Source organism: Octopus bimaculoides, chromosome 3 (assembly GCF_046866305.1).
Source record: "Octopus bimaculoides isolate indiv1 chromosome 3, ASM4686630v1, whole genome shotgun sequence".
Lineage (NCBI taxonomy): Eukaryota > Metazoa > Mollusca > Cephalopoda > Octopoda > Octopodidae > Octopus > Octopus bimaculoides.
The window spans coordinates 84,253,949-84,271,448 of NC_142930.1; the positions used below are offsets into that span (position 1 = coordinate 84,253,949).

The 17,500-nt window shown below is 36.2% G+C and overlaps 1 protein-coding gene across 7 annotated transcripts in view; it reads right to left on the reverse strand.

Annotated features, from left to right (window-relative positions):
* LOC106873001 (uncharacterized) overlaps positions 1–17,500 on the reverse strand; it is a 74,534-nt gene that overhangs the window by 53,330 nt on the left and 3,704 nt on the right. For 6 of the 7 annotated variants that reach the window (XM_089349343.1, XM_052966257.2, XM_014920202.3 and 3 more), the window contains exon 2: positions 16,562–17,420. In XM_089349343.1, coding sequence (XP_089205469.1) covers positions 16,562–17,172 — 611 coding nt within the window. In that variant the 5' untranslated portion in view covers positions 17,173–17,420. Of the gene's footprint in view, positions 1–9,747; positions 9,916–16,561; positions 17,421–17,500 lie in introns of all 7 variants that reach the window. The other variant, XR_008263682.2, reaches the window with a different exon arrangement.

Sequence of the window (17,500 nt, forward strand, 5' to 3'; positions counted from 1 at the left end):
CAAAAATAAAATTGCAGAAGAAGACAAAAAGAGAAACGAACACCTAAACCAGCGAGAAAAGTATTAAAAATAACCGTTAACAGATGTGTGTGTGTGTGTGTGTATGCATGGAGGCGCAATGGCCCAGTGGTTAGAGCAGAGGACTCGCGGTCGGAGGATCGTGGTTTCGATTCCCAGACTGGGCGTTGAGTGTATTTATTGAGCGAAAACACCTGTATAAACACATGTATATATACTCTTTTACTTGTTTCAGTCATTTGACTGCGGCCATGCTAGAGCACCGCCTTTAGTCGAGCAAATTTACCCCAGGACTTATTCTCTGGAAGCCTAATACTTATTCTATCGGTCTCTTTTGTCGAACCGCTAAGTTACAGGGACGTAAACACACCAGCATCGGTTGTCAAGCGATGTTAGGGGAACAAACACAGACACAAACATATATACACACATACATACACACACACACACACACACACACACACACACATATATATATATATATATATATATATATATATATATACGACGGGCTTTTTTCAGTTTCCGTCTACCAAATCCACTCACGAGTCTTTGGTCGGCCCGAAGCTATAGTAGAAGACACTTGCCCAAGGTGCTACGCAGCGGGAATGAACCCGGAACCATGTGGTTGGTAATCAAGCTACTTACCACACAACCACTCCTGCGCCTATATATATATATATATATATATATATATATATATATATATATATATATATATATATATATATATATATACATATATATATATATATATATATATATATATATATATATATATATATATATATATATATATATATATATATATATATATATATATATATATATATATACATATATATATATATATATACATATATATATATATATATATATATATATATATATATATATATATATATATATATATATATATATATATATATATGTGCATATATATATATATATATATATATATATATATATATATATATATATATATATATATATAAATGGCAAATCGAAAGTTTTATAATTAATTTATGATTATAATAGGACACATGAGGTGCCGCATTGCTGTGAAAATCAGAGTCGAAAAGTTCTCTTAAAAAACCACCAGTCTGTTGTGCTTGTTACATTTCCAGTGATTGGTAGGAGTATTGTTTTTAGAGGATTTTTCGACTCTGATTTTCACAGTAGTGCTGGTACCTCGTGTGCCCTATTATAATTATAAATTAATTTTAAAATTTTAGGTCTGCCATTTATCAGCTCTTTGCTTGCTGGCCACATATTATTATTGTCAGTATTCATTTTCCTAATGATAATAATTAATAATATTTATATAAATATTTTCGTATATTTATTCATTCAATATATATATATATATATATATATATATATATATATATATATATGTATGTATATATATACACACATTATACATACATGTGTGTATTTATTGATGCATGTATGAAAATATGTATGTATGTATTGTATGTATATATATATGTATATATATATATATATATATATATATATATATATATATATATATATATATATATATATATATATATATATATATATATATATATATATATATATATATGTATATATATATATATATATAAATATATATATATATATATGTATATATATACGTATTTATGTATGTATTTATGCATGTATGTATGCATGTATGCATGAATGCATATATGTAGGTAGGTAGGTAGGTAGGTTGGTGGGTACAAGGTGCGTCAACTACTCGAAGATGAAATTTTCAAGAGCCATAAGTGGCCCAAACTTTAACTTAATACCTATTGTTTTTTTAGCCCCATCATGGATACTCCGAATCTAACGCAGGCGACGAAAAGATATGCCGTTCACGTCGCTTTAGCCACCAACTACAGTGATTTTGAGTTTGCAACCTTCTTGAATGTCACCAGGTCCTTCACATTTTAAGGACCGAAAAAGAGCTCCTTGTCTCTGGCGTGAATGTGTCTGATGTGACCAAAAGGAAAAATAAAGCATTGTCGACAGCCAGACATTGTCAGAAAAGTCAAGTTGTCCAGCAAGTCCAGGGCATCATCAGTGAGAATCCCGGTAAGTTAACTAGAAACATTACCAATCATCTTTCTATGTCTGAGTCGATGATTAGACGTGTGGTGAACGGAGACATCAGATGCAAATCTTATGTTATGGGTAGTTCATGTCAGATAAGACCCTAGAGAACCTTGTGATCTAGCCGAAGCGCTTGCTGAACAAACTGAAGCATCCCAGGGGCCCGACATGCGCTGGTTCTTCTCAGATGAGGTAAACTTAGTCCAAGAGCGAAAAGTGAACAGAAAGAATGACAGATGGTTCTGCACCAGCCCACCTGAAGTTCCCATTGTTATGCATAACAAGATTCCATAAGATCTTTTTAGAAAATTCTACCTAAGCTACTCCTGAAGAAGCTGCACCATTAAAAATTTAAGTTTAATAACTTTACATTAATCTGTGTCAGCTGTTATAGTTTATTGGGTTATAATAACGTGTTGTTCTGAGTAAATCGGTTCACTATCTGTAAATTAATAGAAGTTATTAACATTTAACACACACACACTCACACACAAACATTTCGACAAACAGACAGATACAGATACAAACATCCATCTTTCTATACTTATGTGCATGAATACATACAGAGTTTGCGTATCAAAGTGGTTAGGGTGTTGCATTGACGATCGTGAGATCGAGGATTTGATTCCCAGATCGAGCGGTGTGTTGTGTTCTTGAGCAAAACTCATCATCTCATGATGCTTTGAAATCACTTCGTCACATTGTGCACCTGTTCAAGCAATGTTGGTTTGATGAAAGGAGTGAGCTAGTAAGCAGCACAAATATTTTATCACTATAAACATCATCTGTGCAAGTTATTCTGCGAATATCAATATATGTATACTTTTATATACATATGCATGTATATAAATAAGTATACGTCTTCTACCGTTAAGAATTTCACAATATATGTGACATCTGTTGACTATGAAAACAATATATTTGACATACTGTCAATACACAAAATTGCGCACTTAGTTTTTTTTTAGACAAACAACTACATGCGTACATACATACATCCACACATACATACAAGTATGCATACATACATACATACATACATACATACGTACGTACGTACTCAAACCGTTATAGGCTCATGTGTTCTATTGATGTGAATGTCTTCAAAAGCATAGTGGATAACTATGGACAACTGCTCCGAAACTTTCAGATTCTATACCCAAATTATTAATTTATATTTATACTAATAATAATTGGTGCACTTGGTTTTGTGAGTAAATGCCTAAGTGACAATCCTGATGAGCTTGAGTTTTCAGAGAAAGTAATCAGTCAGCTAAAGCGCACATTACAAATACATTCTATAAACGGAAAGTAAAAATATGCAAAGCTTTTCTCAAGTTTAAAACGTGAATTTGTTTTTGTTATCTACATTTCAGCGATGGAGCTTTGTATCTTTGTTAGAAACTAGCTTCTTCCTTCAAATAATTTAAAACAGAAGAGAACATACATACATACATACATACATACATACATACATACATACATACATACATACATACATACATACATGCGTACGAGCATACGTTTACATACTTACGTATTTACGTATGTAAGTATGTCACTTCTATTTTTTTAATTATTATAAATTTTCCACTGAGGAGGGAGCTGGTTTCCAACAAAGATACAAGGCTCCATCTTTGGGATGTAGTTAACACAAACAATTTCACATTCGGAACTTGAGAAAAGTCTTGCATATTTTTACTGTTCCACTCACAGATTGCATTTGTAATATACGAATCAGTCAGTCAATTTCTCTTTCTGAAAATCTGTTTATCCAGATTCTCGTTTAAGCATTTACTAACAAAACCTAGTGCTCCAATTATTATTGGTATGAATATAAATTCATAGTCTGGATATAGAAGCTGGAGGTTTCGAAGCAGTTGTCCATAGATATCTTTTTCTTTGATTTTCAAAGAGATATTTATATCTGCAGAGCAACTGACCTCTATGAGGGTACTTACTTTTGTCCCTCTGTCCCAAACAACAATATCCAGCCTGTTATGTTTACATTTGACAGAAGTTTTGATGGGAATATTCCACCAGTATTCCTTGAGTTGGTGTTTGTGAATGTATTCCATAACAGAGCTATTCTCTAAATTTATTTCAGGACAGTCCTTTTTGCAGATGGCATTGTAAATTGTTATAGCAACAACATCGTGCCGCATAGGGAGGTAATGCTGTGACGACAATTTAGGACAACTGCTAATCACATGCGTAATGTCTTCCACAGAAACATGACGCAGCCTACACAGGCGGTTGCACCTTAGGATTACAAGAGCATCACTGTCTCTCTTGTTCACCAAGAACTTTATGGCAATCTCCTGTTTCTGGATTGCAATCGCATAGCTTTCAAAGTGTGATGTGATGTAGTGGTCTTGTGTCCACGATAGGCTGCGATTCGTGTCATTCCTACTGTCTTCTTCCAGCTTCTGGTCCTCATACCCATAGATGGTCCTTTTTTGTATCCTGAGTGCTTTCCATCCAGATCTTCTATGAGGTAAGAGAGCCCAGCTGTTTTGCGGCTGTATAGAAGATCATCAGGTAGAGAGTGTTTCTTGAGGAGTTCACTGACAACTCGTACAATGTCGCTTACTTCACTTTTCAGCACAGCATTATATATTGTTTAGCAGGTGCTGCTTGAGTGATACCATACAGCATTCGAAGGCCGTCTGCACTGATCTCAGGCCTCTACCACCTTCATTTCTTCTTAGATAGAGCCTGTCATCATCACTGCTTCTGTGGAAGTTCCCAGTTGTTGTCAGGATTTTGCGGGTTTTGATATCTACGAAGAAATGTATGTATGTATGTATGTATGTATGTATGTATGTATGTATGTATGTATGTATGTATGTATGTATGTATACGTATACGTATATTAATATGTATGTGTGTCACATGTGTGCATGCATGTATCTATAAAAACATTTCCAAGTGTACGCTAAGATAGAAACAAAACAGCCATCGTTGGTGAGCCACTGAAATTGAATCATTTGTCTGTCTTTCTCCGGGCGTTCTTACTACTGATGACGCCAAATGGACTTTGAAGAATAGTAACTATCACGATAAAATCTGCAAATGGTTCCTTTTCTTCCTTTTTTTCTTTAATAGATAACCTTAAAAATCTAGTGTCTGTTTCTTATATAACACGAAGATGGCGGACAATGTTATCGCTCTTTAGCAACCGACGAATAAGCCACTGCAACGAACGTTTTACACAAACGTGTACAACACACTGATATACTCACATGCTCACAACTCGGAAAATAAATGATAGTTAGCTATGGCGTGAATAGTATAGATTTCTTAAGGTATAACGCACGCACGCACACGCACACACACACACACACACACACACACACACACATGCACACACACACACACACTCACACACACACACACATTAAGTGGTGGTGTTCCATCACCATGGGAATCAAACTCTTCGAAGCCTCCAGAAACGAAAAGGAAGAAATCAAACGACAGAGGAGAAAGGCTCGACGAAACCAACCTCGAACTCCACCAACATTGCCATGCAGCCAATGCCATCGACTCTTCTATGCAAGAATTGGTCTACAGAGTCATCAACAGTATCACCAAAAAGGAAGCGTTCGGCAAAAAAGAAAATAAATTCTCGGATACGAGATAACGTCGTACATACATATATACACACACGCACGCACGCACATACATGGTGTTCTGTTCCGTTATTGGTGGGATCAACAAAAAACATACTCCATTCAGTAAGAGATAAATATCATTTGATATATACTCGATTTAAATGCGATTTAGCATAAGTTTTTTTACTTCTGATGATACGATAGCCTGGCGAGCTTGAATAGTGTGCCGTGTATTATTGGGCAATCTTTCAGGCTAAGAGAAGTAACTCAAAATTTCCATATAGCATGAATTTGGACAACAAAGGTAAGTTATAGTACGTACTATACTAGGTAAATTCCTGATTCAGTGAAATAATCTTCGCTTCCAGAGAAGATAGGTTTTGTGACAACTGCAATCAGTTCCAGATAAAAAGATGTGATAATCTTAAGTGTAAAGGATACTCAGGAACTGCCATGCCTTCAAAGCAAGCATTTATATTTCTGGATAGAAGGAAACAGCTGTACATGTGTATTTCGGTGTTTCTACTCCAACATACATCATCAGTACAGCAGTTGTTCTACTTCGTTTTCCACTAGACGTAAATCTTAAACATATAGCAAACTTTTATGGCCTAGGGTAATTTACATAATTGAAACAAAAATGAGCTACTAGAAATAACAGAAACTGGACATTGGCATGAATTTGAAAAGCAAATATGAATAAGGGTATACTAAACACCATATATGTATGTGTTTGTGTGTTTGTGTGTGTGTGTGTATGTGTGTGTGTGTGTGTGTGTGTGTGTGTGTGTGTGTGTGTGTGTGTGTGTGTGTGTGTGTGTGTGTGTGTACTCATTTGACAAGTGACCAAGTGATCTGATCTAAGATCGCGTTCTCAAACTGAACCAATCGTTAAGAACCATTTCAGCCACACAAGAACACATGGAGATCGCTAAGATGTATTACCGTTCAAGAACTAAAGTCGAATTAATGGACTATATGCAGTCACTGTCCACAAATTTTTAAGTCAACGTTTGAAATTCAAATAAGAAAGATATATTCTGTTTTGACGTTTTTCAACGAATGCGTTCAAATATTTAAAATGTACGTATCTATGCATTGATCATACCCAGTCTATTTTGATTATCGTCTGTTGAAGATGTTAGTAAGCTCACAATTTGCTAACTCTTTTGCATAATAGTAATAGTTTAATATATGTTAAAATATCTCTTTGAAATTAAACAACTATCCCAAAACTTTATTTTTATGTTTCATTTATGTATCAACTTTCGATGGGATTAATACTGTTAGATGTAGGTAGGGTTTAAGCGCAAAGCTCTCAGTTGCTTCAGAACTTTACTTCTCGTACTCTAGGTACAGATTTACGTATACACATAACGTATTGTTGACACATTTGTAATATATTAAGAATTGTTTAAGCAACAACTACTAAAAGGAAGTTTAGAGAAGCTAAAAACAAATTATAAACACTTAATCAATAATCTTGAAAGTTAACCTGTCAGTATATAGGATATAAGATATTTCTTATGATACGTATGCGATTTCAGCAAATGATATCTAAATTTTCATGGTTAAATTTTCTTTCGTATTCGTAGCCAACTCCATTACTGATACCTATTTAATCTATCTATCTATCTATCTATCTATCTATCTATCTATCTATCTATCTATCTATACATACATACAAACATACATACATAAATAAGAAATAGTGGAAAGTAATACTACTGTATTGTAATAACATTTATAATTTTTCCACACACACACACACACACACACACACACACACACACACAAACACACACACACACACACACATACAGAGAAAAGGAGAGATATACGTACATACATACATGCATTGATACATACATACATACATACATGCATACATACATACATACATACATACATACATACATACATACATACATGCATACATACATACATACATACATGCATACTTTAAACATTTCGTAATGTTTCGAAACATCGAGTGACATATATACGTAAACGCATAATTGAAATCCACATCGTTACAGAATTGCAAATATGTCATTGTGGAAAGAATTAAACTGAGATCTTCTGACATCACTCTGGTAAACACCTCAACATATGAAGGCTGGATCCGGTGGGATTAGCAGGAGAAGCCTTCGTATTTCAATGGAAGGGAAGGCGGCTGCTACAACGCATCGTGGCATGCAGAGAGCAAGATGAAGCAAATAAGACAACTTGACCATCCGCTGCATCCGTCCCCAGTTCCTGTCGCCTTGAAGCTAGTCTTGCCACTGGATTGAAGATGGTCACAGAGGAGAGAGTGATGACGTCGGTGTGCAACTCTTCTTCATTTTGAACAAAGCCGACGCACAAGTTATCCGTCATCTTAAAGCATGACTGGGTAGTCGTCGTCGCTCCGACGGATGAACACGAATCCATCGTTATGTTATTACAGCTTCCAGTTCAAAAGCCTTTCGTAATGATTGCCAATAAATCACAGCATTACTGATTAAATCAAACAGCCCTATTCTTACTTGTTGCTCAATTGATCTGTTTCCTTATTCATGGAAAACTGAAAGTTTCTCTGACAAGACCTTCAAAAATATGGTAACAGCGCAGGTATAGTGACTGCCGAAAACGTTTACCAAAATTATATACACAGTAGATTTCCTGTTGAGGTTGTCTTCTTTTATATCATTTGATGCTTACATATGTTTTAGTAATTATTATATATTTATTCATTTGTTACCCTATTTTTTTTTCATGATTAATCATTCATTATCACCGACAATGATATCTCCTTCCGAGCAAAGCAAGAGTAGAAACTCACATGTGTGTATGTGCGTGTCTATAAGCATATACATATATAGGCTGCGGATGAACGTTTCCTACGCGCACACACACACACACACACACACACACACACACACACACACACACACACACACAACACACACACACACACACACACACACACACACACACACACACACACATTCATGCTAGGCGCAGGCGTGACTGTGTGGTAAGATGTTTGCTTCTCAACCACATGGTTTTGGGTTCAGTCCCACAGCATGGCACTTTGACCAAGTGTCTTCTGCTGTAGCCTCGGACTGACCGAAGACATGGTGAACGGAAACTTAAAGAAGCTCATCGCATGTGTGTGTATGTGTGTGAGTGTGTGTGTATTTGTGTATGTGTGTGTGTGTGTGCGCGCGTTTATCCATGCGTCTGTGTTTGTGTTTGACGACCCACCAGCGCTTGACAACCGGTGTTGATTTGTTTACGCCCCCTGTAACTTAGCGGTTCGGTAAAAAGTATATGATAAAATAAGCAGCAGAGGTTATGAAAAAAGTCCTGGGGTAAATTTGTTCGATTGAACCCGTCAAGGCGGAACTCCAGCATGGCTGCGGTCTAATAACAGAAACAAGTAAAAGATAAAAGATTATGTATGTATGTATGTATGTATGTATGTATGTATGTATAGATGGATAGATGGATGGATGGATGGATGGATGGATGGATGGATGGATGGATGGATGGATGGATGCGTGTGTGTGTAAATAGATATAGTGTTTTATTGAAGCTGAAAATTTTCACAAACAGTTAATCAGTTTCACATCATCAGTTACCGGAAAATCTGAGTAACAGTTTGTAAAAGTTTCTAGCTTCAGTAAAGCCCCACATTTTAATCTACTTTGGTATCCGAGGGCTAAAATCTTCTCCTTATTTCCCACCTGTTTACTCCTATGTATGTATGTATGCAGATATATACACTTATGTACACACACACACACACACACACACACACACACACACACACACACACACACATGTTGAAGCACTCCCTTAGTTTATTTTCATTTATACTTTTGCTTTTATCGGCTTCGACAAGGGAGGACAGGGCCCAGCCATCACAGTTTACAGTGCTTCCGATATTGGTGGAAATTAGAAAGTTACCTTCGGACCAGCAACCTATCCTAAACGTTGGTATTAGAGTGAAATCCGCTAAACGTACCTCACAGTCAGGTAAAGTACTTCATTGTGAAGCCTTGTAGAGTATCGGCAGGTGATGGGGCTGAAATATTCGGTGCAACTTTAGCGTACGGTCTACTTGGCCATTTACACTTCAGCGTACGATCTACCTGCACAGTGTGTAGTCTACCACAGCTACAAGAACTTTATACTGCAGGATGACAAAAAAATAGTTGAATAATGTTGAATAATGATTTATAATTAATGACATACACTTAGTCATACAAATCATAATTCTCAAAATGTTAAATAATACATTTAAAAAAGGTAAGCACGGGTGATAAATTCACACCATGAAAGATCACAAAACCAGCTGTGATCTCAGTGGAGAGATCACAGCATTTCAGTGTAAACCTCGGATACTGAGGAAGACTGCACGCTTAAGTAGCACCGTTTGTGGCCTTAACTAAAATGAGGACCTACTTTCGCCGAGTGACAGTCATTAACTTGGAGCGATTGAGTGAATGCTCATCATGTTTGGAGATAGTGTAGGACAGTGATAGTGGTGGTTTCTTAATAATAGTAGTGCTTGAGTTATTCTTTCTTTCTATCTGTCTTTCTTTCTTTTCTTTTCTGTTGTTAATAGAGACAAGAATAAAACAGCCCGACTGGATGATGCATTCAAAATAAAGTGTACAGAATCAATTCATGCTTGATGTGTTGTGCCTCGGGTGCATCTGGAAAACGCATTGTTAAGGAGGAAGAGTCTTGTTGGATATGGCGCAACTAGATTAGTGTGATATATAGAAAGAACAGAATGGGAAACAGGACTGGACTCTGGGAACACCAAAGTTTACTGAAAGATGGAGAGAAAGAGCTCAGTCAAAAACATGCTACAATGTGTGTCCGTGTATGTCTATGTGTATGGTGTAGGTTTGTGTACGCATGTATATGCGCTTTGGAATATGTCAGCGTCTATGGTTAACTGAAATGCATCAATATTAACAAATGTCTTACACTCAAACTTTCACGCGGCCTATTGCATCTATGAAGCCTATACTGTCCCCACCTCAACATATACAAACATATACATATATATACATGCATATATATATATATATATATATATATATATATATATATATATATATATATGTATATATATATATAGTGTGTGTGTGTGTGTGTGTGTGTGTGTGTGTGTGTGTTTGAGAGAGATGGGGGATAATTACAATCCTAGCTATCGCTGCATTAGCACATCATGCAGGATTATGGCCAGCGTAGTATTCCAAAATGAAAAGGTGATCTGTATACACACATACATACACACATACATACATACATACATACATGCACACAAATACAAAATAAAATTTGCAAGGTGAATTTTTTTTGTGATGTCAGTTTTATTATTCATATTCTGATGCGGAAATCGAGTAAAGGATGCTCTGTTTATTCAAAACATCAGTTTCTAAGAGTTTTATTTTCTTTTTCGTTTTGCAATTTTCAAATAGTTACTATCCTTGTGAGTGCTTCCTGTATGTATGTATGTATGTATATAATATGCGTGTGTATGTGTGTGTGTGTATGTGTGTACTGTATAGTCATGAAAACAGCAGAAAGATTGGATATTTTACCCTTATTAGACAGAAAAAGTTATCAGCAGACAGCCACGGAACTTGAACCCGCACCATTCAGTTACCGGGTGAGTACTCTACCATTAAACTAAACGCCCCGCTGACAATAATATATATATATATATATATATATATATATATTACATAGATATAAATTTTATATATATACATATATATATATATATATATATATATATATATATTACATAGATATAAATTTTATATATATACATATATATATATATATATATATATATATATATATATATATATATATATATATATATATATATATATATATATAAAAGTAAATGAGTATATGCATATATACGTACAGGTATGTGCATACCGACATCCACCTGTATGTATAGGTGCATATCTGGGTACAGGACATTGCAAACAAACGTAGACGAGAACACACGAGCCACATAGAGAACATTCTACTTCATCAGCTACCCACGTTTTAACACCGGCGTTTCGACGAGCTTCGGGCAGGACGCAACGTTAAAACGGCTCGTCCCATGGATCGCAGATTAAATCTGTATACGCAAATTAAATCTAGCCATGGAGGAATGTAGTGGCGGACAAAAAACAAGACAGGAAAACAAACAGAAAAGGCTTTACGGCCAGACGAGAAAAATTATGTGTGTATGAACGCGATGAGGCACGGAACCGAGAGAGACAAAGTGGTGGCGTGTGTTACTTGGCGAAAGCCAAGGAAGGAAAGGATTATTGACCGGAAGCATGTGACCATGCCGGTGTAAAGGGAAGAGAGAGAGAGTGGTAGAGGGAGAAAGAGAGGGAGGAAGTAGAAGAATGGTGAGCAACGAGAGGAAAAAAGAAAAAGAGGAAATACGAGGGGGAAAAAAGAGATACGTAGTAGTAACAGAGGAAGAACAAGAGGGGTAAGGCGAGATACGTAGTAGTACAGAGGAAGAACAAGAGGGGTAAGGCGAGATACGTAGTAGTACAGAGGAAGAACGAGGGGGGGGGGGAGAAAGGAAAGAGAAAGAGATAGAGTAGCGTCGGAGGATAAGTTTACGAAAACTACTTACAATTTTTGTGAGACGCTGCGTTCAATCATGTAAAAACAAAAGTAAATGAGTATATGCATATATACGTACAGGTATGTGCATACCGACATCCACCTGTATGTATAGGTGCATATATAGCTTAATAGAGAGAGAGAGAGATTGACAGGCTCAGATAGATAGGTAGATAGATAGATCGATAGATAGATAGATAGATAGATAGATAGACAGATAGGTAGATAGATAGATAGATCTGTCAACGTTTCTTTGGTCCATTTATTTGTTCCAGCCAGCACGACTAACATCATGCTGATACACCTCCTGGTTCTCACCCTACCAGCATTTTTTTGTTTTTGTTTTTTTTTTCTCCTAATAGTTTACGCAGAATAGTGATGGCATTCCTTAAGGTGAAAGGATGAGAGGTAATTTTTTTTTTTTCTGAATCAGGAAACCTAGTCTAAATACAACGAACTAATTAAATAAATCCTGGAACATTTATTCAACATTGATTTTTTGTGTGTGTACGTGTCTGTAAGTGTTCAGGTGAGTGCGTGTGTGCATATGTGTGTATATGTGTGTACTAATGTTTGTTTTCATGCACAATATTCTCTCCGTCTCTCTCTCCCCTCTCTTTATACATACATATGTACACACGCGCGCACACACAGACACATATACAAACACAAACACTTACACGCGCGCACACATATATACGTACATATCTGTACATATTTATGTGTGTGTGTGTTTGTGCGTGTGTGTGTGTGTGTGTGTGTGTGTGTGTGCGTGTGTGTGTTTACGAGGGGGAGCTGAAAAGTTCCTGGTTTTCGGTAAGAGAAAATACCGGAGGATCAGTTAATTATGATTTTATTCAACGTATTCCCATCTCAGATTTACACACTTATTGCAGCAGTCCTTCAGTTTTTCTAAACCCTGTAAAAGAACTCAGAGGGTTAGGCCTCCAGCCAGGCCTTTCATGATACCCTTAAAGCAAGGAGCTTTTCAGCATCCACTTGTACATATGTATGTATGTACGTATGTATGTATGTATGTATGTATGTATGTATGTATGTATGTATTACAAAATTACAAAATCAAATGTTGAAAGACGCATCACTCAATACATTTCAATAGAGTAACGCATACATTTTAACTTTAGAAGGCGCAGTTGGGTGAGCTAGTTTGCTTTGTAACAACGTGGTTTCGAATCCAGTCCCACTCCATGACACCTTGATAAAGTACCTTCTTGTGCAATCCCGGACTGGCCAATGCCTTGTGAGTGAATTTGGCAGACGGGACCTGTGTGGGAGTCTATCTATCTATCTATCTATCTATCTATCTATCTATCTATCTATCTATCTATCTATCTATCTATCTATTTGTCTGTTTGTTTGTCTGTCTGTCTGTGCGTGCGTGTGTGTGTGTATGTACAGATGTGTATATGTATGTATACCTCAGTGTGTGTATGTGTGTATTTGTATTTGTATCCCTCACCGCTTGATATCTGATCTTGATTTCTTTATGTGACCGTAAACTAGCGGTTCAGCATAAGTGACCGATAGAATAAGTGACCATAGTTAATAAGAAGTACCAAATTTAAAAGCAAAATACTGACGTCGATTTGTTTAATAAAACACCTTTCAAAGTGGTGCTCCAGCATGACCGCAGTCCAATGACTAAAACAAGTAAAAGAATTGAAAGAATAAAAGTTTGATAGTTACTTCGAAACTTCCACTTAGTCATCTGCATCAGAATTTCGAAGAAACTGTCAATTCTTTTCCTTACAAATTCATATACACCATGCATACACGTACGTGTGTGTATGCGTTTGAAGTTATTAAGGAAAACTGAAATAATTTGGTAGTACATGCTCTGTATGTAATCAAGTGGGATTTGAACTCCTGAGCCATGAAATAGTGTATTAGCCCTCACATCAACATAGAGATTCGATATTTTAAATGTCTTTTAACATCTAGCATGATTGTGTGGCAAGAAGTTTGTTTCCCAACCACACGGTTCTGGGTTCAGGCCCACATTGCGTCGTCTTGAGCAAGTTTCTTCTATCATACCCTTCCTGCGAGTGGATTTGGTAGATGGAAATTGAAATAAGTCTGTCGTGTATATGTATGCATGTATGTAGGTATGTATGGATGGATGGATGGATGGATGGATGGATGGATGGATGGATGGATGCATGTATGTATGTCGATATATAAATAGATAAACAGACAAAGATATAGCTGGTTTATGGAGTTACTCTGGGTAATATAACTATCTATCTATCTATCTATCTTTCTATCTTTCTATCTATCTATCAATCAATCTATCTATCTATCTATCTATCTATCTATTTATTTATCTATCTATCGATCTATATATATATATATATATATATATATATATATATATATATATATATATATATATATATATATATATATATATATATATATATACACGTGTATATATACATATATATTTGTGTATGTATGTATGTATGTTTCTGTATATATCTATATTTTTGTATGTCTGAATTTGTATTTATTCCTCACTACCGCTTGACAACCGGTGTTAGTATGGTCGCTGTGTTTACGCCCCCCCCTCCCGTAAACCAGCAAAAGGGACCATTAGAATAAGTACCAACTTTAAAAGAGAATAAGTACTGGAGTTTACTCGTTCGACTAAAATATCCTCAATCCAGTGCCCTAGCCTGGTCAAAGTTCAATAACTTATACAAGTAATAGATAGAATAGTCTGATGTCATAAGGTGGCGAACTGACAGAAACGTTAACACGCCGGGCGAAATGCTTTGTGGTGTTTCGTCTGCCGTTACGTTCTGAGTTGAAATTCCGACGAGGTCGACTTTGCCCTTCATCCCTTCGGGGTCGATAAATTAAGTACCAGTTACGCACTGGAGTCGATCTAATCGACTTAATCCCTTTGTCTGTCCTTGTTTGTCCCCTCTATGTTTCGCCCCTTGTGGGCAATAAAGAAATAAGAAACGTTAGCACGCCGGGCAAAATGCTTCGCGGCATTTCGTCCGTCTTTACGTTCTGAGTTCAAAATTCCGCCGAGGTTGACTTAGCCATTCATCGTTTTGGAGTCGATGAAATAAGTACCAGTTGAATATCGGGGTCGATGTAACCACGCCCGAAATTGCTGGTCTTGTGCCAGAATTTGAAACTAATATGAGAGGGATGTTCTTTATTTCTGTTTTTAGGATAAAAATTCTATGATTCTATGTATTTTTTTTTTTTTATTACAAATTCTTTCTATAATAAAATAATGATTCCTAATTTGATATATTCATTACAGGGCTGGGAATTTGATCAACGATGAACGAAAGTAGATCATCAAGCAGTACTGGAAAACAGGGAATGCAGAAATGATTAGATATAAATGGACTGAAAAATTTCAAAGACCAGCTCTGACAAGATTAATAGTTTACAGAAAACTTGACAAATTTGAGCAGACTGGGTCCATTTGCGATGAACAGAAAAGTGGTCGACCGGTCAGTGTTGCCACTGAAAAAAATGAAATGCTTGTGGTCAAGCATTCAGTCAATGTCCCCAGAAATAAAGGGGGGGGGGGGGCTTCTAAATGAACTAGGTATCTTCCGCAGATCCTTTTGTCGACTTATGAATCGCTTAAGATTTTAAAAAAGAAATAAATGCTGTGAACATCCCTCTCATACTAAGCAACTGTATACCTACTTTTGTCCACCTCTGTGTATAGTATATTACATGTGTGTGCCTGTGTGTATGAGTGCGTTTCATAATAGCATATATTTATAAATGTTGGTTGGTTGGTTGGTTTATTCCTTCAGTCACGCAAAATGTGGTATAATGAAAGGGAGAGAGAGTAAATAGAGAGGAAGAGAGGAAGTAAATGACAAAATAATACATATTTTTCTCAATATATTAGTATTTATTTCATCATTTTGTATAAGCACCAAGAAATTTGATAAAAGTTAATTTATAATTATTGTATGTATGTCATTTTCCTGGTATTATTCGTGGTGGCTAAAGTTTACTTCCAAAGTATGTATGGAAAATGGAAAATCAAACCGTTTATCAGAACAGTTGTAATAATAGACAGATTTTGATATAGATGTATGTATATATGTGTGTGTGTGCGTGTGCGTGTGTATGTTTGTATGTATGTATGAAAATTGGAGAATCCAACTTACTTGTCAGTGTGATGTAAAGAGTTTCTTAAACGAGCTGATCTATCATTGAAGTCATTGACGTCGATCGGCAGTACTCCAGATAGGTTGTTGTTGTTGTTGCTGTCGCTGCTGTTGTTCTTATATCTTTTATACTGTTTCTGCAATAAGTTCTGAAGACGGCTGCCTTCCTTCTGACTTCTTGTGTTGCTGTTGGGGATGCGGATATCACCTGGTAGAAGTTGATCATTGTTGGAGTTCATCTGTTCTGAGATGGCCCTTCTGAAGAGGGCCTCATCCCTCACTGGATATAACATCTGGTTTCCTGTAGTCGCGTCGTTGTCATCGTAATCGTTTTGCTGTGCGCTCTGTCTTTGTATGGGCAAAGACCCGGATAGGTTTTCAAAATAACTTTGAAACGGATTGTAATTATCGTCTGTGTTAATGGTGCCGAATTCTTGTCGCTTGTATTGCCCGTCCGATCTTTTGCCAGCGAAATGGAATGCATTGCAACGACATAAATTGCCCCCTCTACCAACAGCACAACGAGTCTTACAGAATGTCTTCACGTCAAAAGACTGTACAAAGACCACAAAACACATGGCTACAATGAAGAATACTCCTTGTCGGCACATTTTTGATTTTTCAACACTTTGTTATTTGAAAAATCCCTATAACTATTGTTCCTGTTGCTTCTACTGCTGTTGCTGTTGTAGCGGCTACAGCTGTTTCTGGAGTATTTTCAATTGCAGTTGTTGCTGTTATTGTTGTTGTTGTTGTTGTTTCCCTTGTTGCCCGTCTGTCACTTGTGGTTCTTTCTCTCTCTCTTTTCTTGGGAAGTAAGGTTGCGTCCACTTTCTGTGTTTTTCTTCTTTTTTATATCCTGTAGAAAGACAATTTGATGAAATAATATAAATTTCAAATAAAATTACCATACACATCAATGCATTACAAAAGAAAATA